General features: G+C 41.9%; 1 protein-coding gene across 4 annotated transcripts; it reads left to right on the top strand.

The window, feature by feature from the left end:
- Nucleotides 1-991: 991 nt before the first annotated feature.
- On the top strand, nt 992-5113 carry LOC147439027 (triacylglycerol lipase OBL1-like). 4 transcript variants are annotated; one of them, XM_086484977.1, is made up of 6 exons: nt 992-1149; nt 1900-2267; nt 2748-2971; nt 3070-3103; nt 3260-3933; nt 4595-5113. In XM_086484977.1, exons 1-6 carry the CDS (start codon nt 1100-1102, stop codon nt 4922-4924), a joined length of 1680 nt encoding a protein of 559 aa, XP_086341103.1. In that variant the 5' UTR covers nt 992-1099; the 3' UTR covers nt 4925-5113. The 4 variants fall into 4 exon arrangements, with proteins under 4 accessions (XP_086341103.1, XP_086341106.1, XP_086341105.1 ...); XM_086484980.1 differs by lacking the exon at nt 992-1149 and adding an exon at nt 1218-1407; XM_086484979.1 differs by lacking the exon at nt 992-1149 and adding an exon at nt 1466-1506.
- Nucleotides 5114-7929: the final 2816 nt, after the last annotated feature.

Raw genomic sequence — 7929 nt, 5'->3', positions numbered from 1 at the left:
GTCAGTTTCCTAGCGGTTTTGCTCACAGGTTGCACAGTGTATTCCAAAGAGCTTTTGGCACGGTCTTGTGCAGTTTCATGCTATGTATGCATTATGTAGATATGGTTTGTTTCAGCCATATCTCAAAGGTAGCAAGTTCGCATGTTTACAAGTGTTTTTTGGATAGGGATACGTCCATAGAGCCACTCGGTCAGTGCTATGTATGCTATTTGTGGACCACGCGTGCTATTGTGACACAGAGTGTCTATTTTCATGCGTATTTGGTTAGTTTTTTGAGTTTTTGCCCAGTTTTCTGGAGAAACTCTACCGGATTTCTCCCATATTCTTGCTATGGTTTATGGTTTAGTGGGCGAGTTGACACACACTCTGGCAATTATCTGCAGTTTTTTGGCTTGCGGTTTGCATTGAGTTCTCACTCATTTTACAAAGGAAATTCTGTTTGTTTTTTCCCCCGTCTTCTCGTGCATTAAGCACTCTCTCTCTCTCTCTCTCTCTCTCTCTCTCTCTAGGTGCTTTCCACGCATGCACCAATTCCGGTACCTTTCTATTGATGTGTGTGAGAATGCTAGGAGAGCTTGATTGCGCAACGGTGTCATTGTCGGATGATTATGCGTCATGTGACCATGCCCTTAGATGGTGGTCCATAGGTATTTGTAACTTTGAGTGATAAATATGCACGACTCATGGTCACATGAAGCAAAGTACGTGACGGTGGCCTGGTAGAACTGTGTACAACCTCTTGTAACTATATGCGAAATTGCATAGCTAGGCAAGGAACACCCTCATATTTTTTGCCTTTCCAGTAACACCCTCAGATTTTACTGATTCTAGCGACTACCTTTTGTGTTGCTCCGTGAGGATGCGCTCTTGTTAGCAATTATAGACAAATAAAACAAGGTTTTCGGACAGATTAAAAAGATGCTAGGATATTGGCCTAGAGGCTAGAAGTCGTCAGGATAAGGGAGAAGGGGAGCGATAGAGAGAGAGAGAGGGGTGGGGGACCCGGGACTGTGTGTGTACTGTGAGCGCGCGCATCCCTATTTTACGTTATTCAGGACCTTGCCCTCAGAGTCTCAGACGAAGGACCTGAGCAGTGACCATGGAGTCCACCAGCAATCTCGCCTCCTCCTCCTCTGCTAAGCTCTCCAGGTAGAGAGAGAAATCTTGAGATTCCTATCGTATAGTTCAGCTGCCGATGGCTCTTCTGTGGAGAAGCTGCCACTATCCACGAGTCCCAGCTGCAAGCTGTGGGGGTTCATCATTATTCATCTCCTAGCTAGTTGACCTCCCCTTCATATATCCACACACAGCACATGGGATATGCCACAACCTTCTTTTGCCTTCTGTATGCACGGCCCAATTAAGGGTCCAAGATCTCTTGAGTGTGTCATCAGAATATGCACATAGGTACCGGTCATCGTCACCATCTGTTTCAAGGATTCATCTTAAGCAAGCACACTGTAGGAAAACGCATGGGAAAATGGCTTCTTTCCGACAGCGATACTTGTATGGATGTTGAACACTGTAGGATAACACTTGGGAAAAAGGCTTCTTTCCAGCAAGAATCTTTGCTAATAAGTGTCTTTTCTACTGTTAATTTGTAACGTTTTCTTCCAAACGTCGCAACATCGGTGTCCCGATAGCATATGGTTTCCTGATGTGATCATATTGCAGTGCTATGAACTAATTTCAAGCATATTAGGGTGTTTTCAACTATAAACTCGTCAATTTTGTCTCGATCTAAGCTTTGCAATGGAGATCAGATTTAGCATGATATAGATTCGTCTTGCGACATGAACTGCGTCCAAGCAAGGGTTCTCTGAGTTTTCTCCTTCTTCTATGCTCTGCAATGGAGGTCAATTCTAGCATGCTAAGATTTCTTCTTGTGACGGTGTGCAGTGACATGGAGTTTGAAGCAGAGGAGTTTGTGCTCGCTGACATAACTGAGTCCAACCCACTCGGATACATAGGGTCGCTGTTCAAGTCCTGGTCTAAAGATGGAATTCCGCCGCTTTCCAAGCAGGGTGTTGGGACGACGGACCACAGTGCTACCGGGGTTAGTCCGAGCTTGAAGACCTCTGGACACTCAACCAGCCGCAACTACCATCTGAGCTGGGCAGCCATATGCTCCATCATTCTCATGAAGATTCTCCTGCTCTTTGCCACCCCACTTGAGATATTTGGAAACATTTTGGAGTATATCCTTAATCTTTTTTACATGAACGATGGCCTCAGGGGCTTTCTTGTTAAGCTGTTATTTGACCTTGGTAAGCCCAAGTTGCAGCTCAATCCATTACTAGGTTTTCTGTCTGAGAGTGCATTGCATATTGAAGGTAGGGCATATGTATGAGAGACTAAGCTGTAGATGGAGTGAGCGAGCTACACACACACGCCCGTGCTCTCTCTCTCTCTCTCTCTCTCTCTTTCTCTCTCTCTCTCTCTCTCGTGTGTGTGTGTGTGCGCGCATGCGTGTCTGTGTGTGTGTGGGGGGGGGGGGGGGGGGGGGAGTAACCTTGCTATCACCCAATTGGGGTAGATCTTTGAATATCCTTGAGGTCTCACCTTGAGATACTTCCTATGAAGTCGGAATCTCTCTCTCTCTCTCTCTCTCTCTCTCTCTCTCTCTCACTCACACACACACACACACACACACACACACCCCATTATAATTTGGGATGCCATTGCTTCTGCATCCTGAACTAAGTCTAATTCTAACTAGCCTGGGTACTAATGGGTTTTTGTGCTAGGTTCATTGAAAACGCCTCGCATGGGACAAAGTAACTACTACTCTTCAATTATGCTGATAGATCCACGGGCGGAGTTGAGAGTTCCGGATGGTATTCTGACCAACTCAGCCATGTTAGTGAGCGATGTGGGAATGAAGACCATGGCAGATGTATGCGTGATGGCAGCAAAGTTTGCCTATGAAAATGAGAATGTGATTAGGAAAACAGTGGAGGAGACATGGAAGGTAGGTACTGTTGGAAGCTAATATAGTCAATTGTCTTTGATGGAATGGAATTGCCTCGGGATCTACTGACTTCTGTGTTTGCTTTATTCTCATTGTAGATGAATTTTGTCCAATTTTATGATTGCTGGAATGGTAAGCTTATATGCTGACTTTTTACATGCAAATTGGCTAGCTAATTTGCCGATTTTGCGCTAATTAGTTGCGCAATTTAACCTATCCCTTGGGGGTTCTCTCTCTTTCCCATCCTCATTTACTTAGTGTTTAACTACACTTCAAATAATCTTGCAGATTATTTTAAGGTCAATGGCACCCAGGCCTTCATCTTCACCGACAAAAAGCAGGATGCTAATATTGTGGTAGCGGCCTTCCGCGGCACTCAGCCATTCAACATGTATGACTGGTGCACGGACCTCGACTTCTCATACTATGTGCTGCCGAACGTTGGCCGAGTGCATGTGGGATTCCTTGAGGCCCTCGGGCTCGGTAGTCGAACAGACAGAGAGACTTTAAATCAAGCAAAGATCAATGCAGTTATGAAGGCAAATAAGATAATCTCACATGCCACCCCTACCTCTGGGCTTTCTTCTGACAAGGTGCTCGCATATGACGCTATCTGTGTGAAAGTGAGGGCTTTGCTGAACGATAATCCTCGTGCCAAGCTTTACATTACCGGGCATAGCTTGGGGGCAGCTTTGGCAACTGTCTTCACTGCACTGTTACAAATTGAAGAGAATGATTTATGCTCAAAGCATGGGGCCACATTCACATTCGGCCAACCTCGAGTTGGGGATTTGAAGTTTGCCAGCTATGTGGAGAAGAAGCTGTGTGGAACGAGTCCGCGGAAGTATTTCCGAGTTGTGTACAGGACGGATGTTGTCCCGCGGCTTCCGTGGGATGATGTGGTGTTCCAGTTCAAGCACGTACCACCGTGTCATTACTACAGGAGTATCTTTAAATCCTTGGTAAGCATTCAAAAGGCATTTCATGCATTTTTGTGTGCAAGTATATGTAGCTGATGTGGGGTTGCATGCAAATACAAATGCAAGTCATATATTCTGTGTGTATGCAGAAAATTTGCTTAGTGTGGCAACGAAAATGCATGTTACTCGTGGTGTGGGTCTACATAAGGTGCAAATGCAAATGCTTGATGTGCCATTAATACAATTATAGGTGCATTTGACTCTAATTGCGAAAATTTCGCCATTCTTATTGATTGTGGTATTCATCAAAGTGGGGGGTGTGCGCGCGCAAGATCAGATGCAATGATAGACGCATGTTATTGCATGCATTCATGTGTTTGTGCAGATATTCTATTATGTGTTTACATGTGCAATCATGTGTTTGTGCAGATTTTCTATGATGTGCATTTTACTTCACCATTCCGATGATCTTACAATGACATTGAGATGCATATTCACAAGAAGTTTTGGACAAATTCTCACAATATTTCCCACATTGTGACTTACCTCAACATCATGAGCTTCTATGAGGGAGGTGCCGCATACCTAGCTAGGTCTGCGCTGTCTCTCGAGCAGAAGCTCATGATGTTATGCATTGTATGAAAAAACACTGAGAAATACTCCATTTTCCTACATGAGAAAATTTCTAAATCTTCTTGTGCAGGCCCTTGTTGAAGAGCCTTACAAGAACCTGTCGTCTCTGATAGTGCAGCCGATGCCCCACATGAGTGCAATGTGGGAGCTATGTATAAGTCTCTTCTCCAAAGCATTCAGGGGAAGCAAAGAGACAGATTTAGCAATAATTACGCGGTTTTTTGCGGTGATATGCCCGGGATTATGTGCGCATAGTCCTGGATGCTATGTGGATGCAGTGAGACTGGCGCCCTCCTCCTTCCTACTTCAACCCGTCTCCAGCGAGAAAATGGGCACGATGGCCTACCTTTTGTCGTCCTTTATCAGGCTCATCACCTTCCAGTGGCCCATTTTCGTCTAATTGCTTCCCGTTTTCCTTATGGTTTTTCCAAGAGCTGGTTCTTTTATAAGAGGACATCGGACTGCCCGAGCCGGTGCTTGAACCTTGAAGGTTATCCTGTAGAAACACGTCTCTAGCTCCCTCATTAATAAAGGTGTAACCTTCTCTCTTCTAGTTAATATGCATCTCTGATCCATTTGTCTTTGTTCCCATCAAGCTTTGCGTAATGCGTATTACATCCTTTTACGAGTCAGACACCATCCGATTAAAAGCATACTTACCACGTGCCCACTATGTTATAACTGAAATTACTTCTTCATAAGATCTCAAGCTTGTGTTGGATAAAATGATAATTTCAGCACATTGTAGTGTTGAAAACTAGCACAGCTTTAAGCTTGGTGAGTGAACAATTATGAAAGAGCAAGAAAAAATCCTTAGAGAGAAATCCTACCTCTTCATATGCCTAGTGAATGAGTGATGGTGGAGCTCATGTCTTCAATTATATGAGCTTGAGCGGGGATGTCTCTTCTTTGGTCCGAATCTATCACCTTCCTTTGTTATCTGGAATGAGTTGAGATCATTTGCTACTATTCCAGGTTAGAATTGTAGAGCCCGGGGTAGTCACTTATCAAAAGACCCCTATATCACATGAGTTCAAGAGGTAATTAATAATTCTCCAATATACATATTTTACTTACACTGTGAGCTTATTTATAAAACCCCCACCCCCCTCTGTATGTATACATTCTTATACATTTTGGTCTTTTAATAATCCTCTCCGGTTAACTCACGTGATATCATACACATTCTAAAAAGTGACCGCCCCGGGTTGTAGAGTCAGATGCTATAATATAAAAGCAGAAGACAAGACAAGAAAGTAGAGCATATTATAATTGAAATGAACTGAAATTTTGAATTTAGACTATATGAATTGAGACAACTTGAATAATATATTCAAATTTTTGATTGGTTTAAAAGTGCTGATGGAATAAGACATTCAAATTTATGAATGGTTCATATGACATGAATTGAGACAACTGGAATAAGGCACTCATATTTATGGCCGATTCACAAGTACAAATTCGGGAGTACAAATGATATTGCACTTAAGCGTGCAATTGCAAAATGATATAAGAGTTCCAATCTATTGCTAGATTGATTGAGGTAGATACAGAAAGAGTCCCAAAATAGAAGTAATGGGTCCTATTTATAGATGCTCATAGTAGGTTCTAACTTGCTATACAATCATACGACCATTGGTAACTCCTAATAAGTAGAACTGTTTCTCGTGTAGACCGACACCGTGGACAGGTTCCCACCAGCTACATTCTCCTCCCTATTCTTAAGTTTGGGCATATTCCAAAATTTAGACCAGTGATATGACTTGAACTTTTGTTAGCTTTTCTTTTGTTTGGAGATTTCTTGATCAGTTCAGATTACCATACTTGTTGAAATGGTGGTTGAACTTATTTGGCCATGATTTGGCATAAAATACTAGAGATGGAATTCTCTTTTTCAATAATTCTATATATAGCATCTTGCTCTAGTTACTCCCTTCGTCCAATCTGGTTCTCCACGTCATATGGTGTGAGTGCATGGCAAGTCTTTATGTCATGATCAATGTCATTGAGTATCTATTTTCAGGCCTCTTATAGGGCCTTGCTCTGTTCATACTAGTCCTTAATTTGATTAACGACCACAATGTACCTCACATCATCTGATAAGGAGGTTTGTTGTGAATTGGGTATAGAGATAGATAGAACTTTAATGGAAATTTGTCTCTTTTGTTGGGAGTGCATACAATAAGATTGGTGAATCTGGCAGTGCTTGAATGTAGTTCGATATTGTTTGGGTTTCTTGTTGAATCATCTTCTTAAGAATCCTATACATTTTGACTAGATAAAATAGAATTTTTAATGCATGTTCTTGTTCTCCGATAGTCATTCTGGTGTTGGCCCTCGATTGCTACATGCATTGTTTTCTAACATGGCCATTACGTGGTGGTCCATAATCCTTTTGGCTATCTGCAATTTCATTAGCATCCCTTTGACTTCATTTCTAATGTCCTACATGCACTTGTAGGCTAGTTTGTTGCCTAGTAACACTTCTAATTGAGCTCCTAGATTTTGGATATTCACTGTCCCTAGCTACTTTATGTAGGGTTTCAATAAAGTATCATCCTATGAAGAATATAATCTGATACTTTGTCCAACACTTGATCTACATATTAATATTGGATGTGCCAGTAAATTGTAGATCTGTTGCTCATGGTAGCTAATATCTTTTTATTGCTTATCCTTGGATCCCCCCCCAACCCCAATAAGTTAAGACAATTGGTATGACTCTAACTTTTGTGCTTAGCTTTTATTTTGTTTGAAGATGGTGTTTATACTTCTCTGGTCATGATTTGGCATGGAGTACTAGAGATGGAATTCCCTTTTTGAATAATTTTGTATATAGCATCTTGCTCTAGTTACTCCCTTCGTTTAGTCTGCATCTCCAACTTATAAGGTGTGAGTGTATGCAAAGTCTTTGTGTCATGATCAAAGTCATCGGGGATCTATTTTCAGTCCCCCCATAGGGCCTAGGCTCCATTCATACAAGTCCTTGATTTGATTAATGATCAGGATGTACTTCATCTAATAGGAGGTTCCTTTTAAATGAGTTATAGAGATAGATAGAACTTTGGCAATTCGTCTTCTTTTGTTGGGAGTGCATATATTAAGATTGGTGAATTTAGCATTGCTTCAATGTAGTTCATTATTATTTTGTTTTCTTGTTGTATAATCTTCCTTCAGATCCTTAGAAATAAAAAATTTCAATGCCTGTTTTTGTTATGTGGTGATCATTGATCTGATGTGTGGCCCTCAACTGTTGGATGCATTGTTTTCTATCATGACCATTATGTGGTGGTCCAAAGTCCTTCTGGCTATCTACATTCTCATTAGCATCCCTTTGACTTCATTTCTGATGTCCTACATACACTTGTAAGCTAGCTTCGATTCTTGCCGAGTAACACTTCTAAT

The sequence above is a fragment of the Adiantum capillus-veneris genome, chromosome 16 (assembly GCF_014529385.1).
Source record: "Adiantum capillus-veneris isolate H3 chromosome 16, ASM1452938v2, whole genome shotgun sequence".
In the NCBI taxonomy this organism is placed as follows: domain Eukaryota; kingdom Viridiplantae; phylum Streptophyta; class Polypodiopsida; order Polypodiales; family Pteridaceae; genus Adiantum; species Adiantum capillus-veneris.
The sequence above is the reverse complement of the archived record's forward strand: the minus strand, read 5'-3'. Positions and strand labels throughout refer to the sequence as shown.

Excerpts from the sequence above, each read along its gene's own strand:
- LOC147439027 (XM_086484977.1), top strand. The coding sequence starts at position 1,100 with ATGGAGTCCACCAGCAATCTCGCCTCCTCCTCCTCTGCTAAGCTCTCC. Across the intron at positions 1,150-1,899 it reads TCCTCTGCTAAGCTCTCCAG|TGACATGGAGTTTGAAGCAG; the intron begins GTAGAGAGAGAA and ends GACGGTGTGCAG. Across the intron at positions 3,104-3,259 it reads ATTTTATGATTGCTGGAATG|ATTATTTTAAGGTCAATGGC; the intron begins GTAAGCTTATAT and ends ATAATCTTGCAG.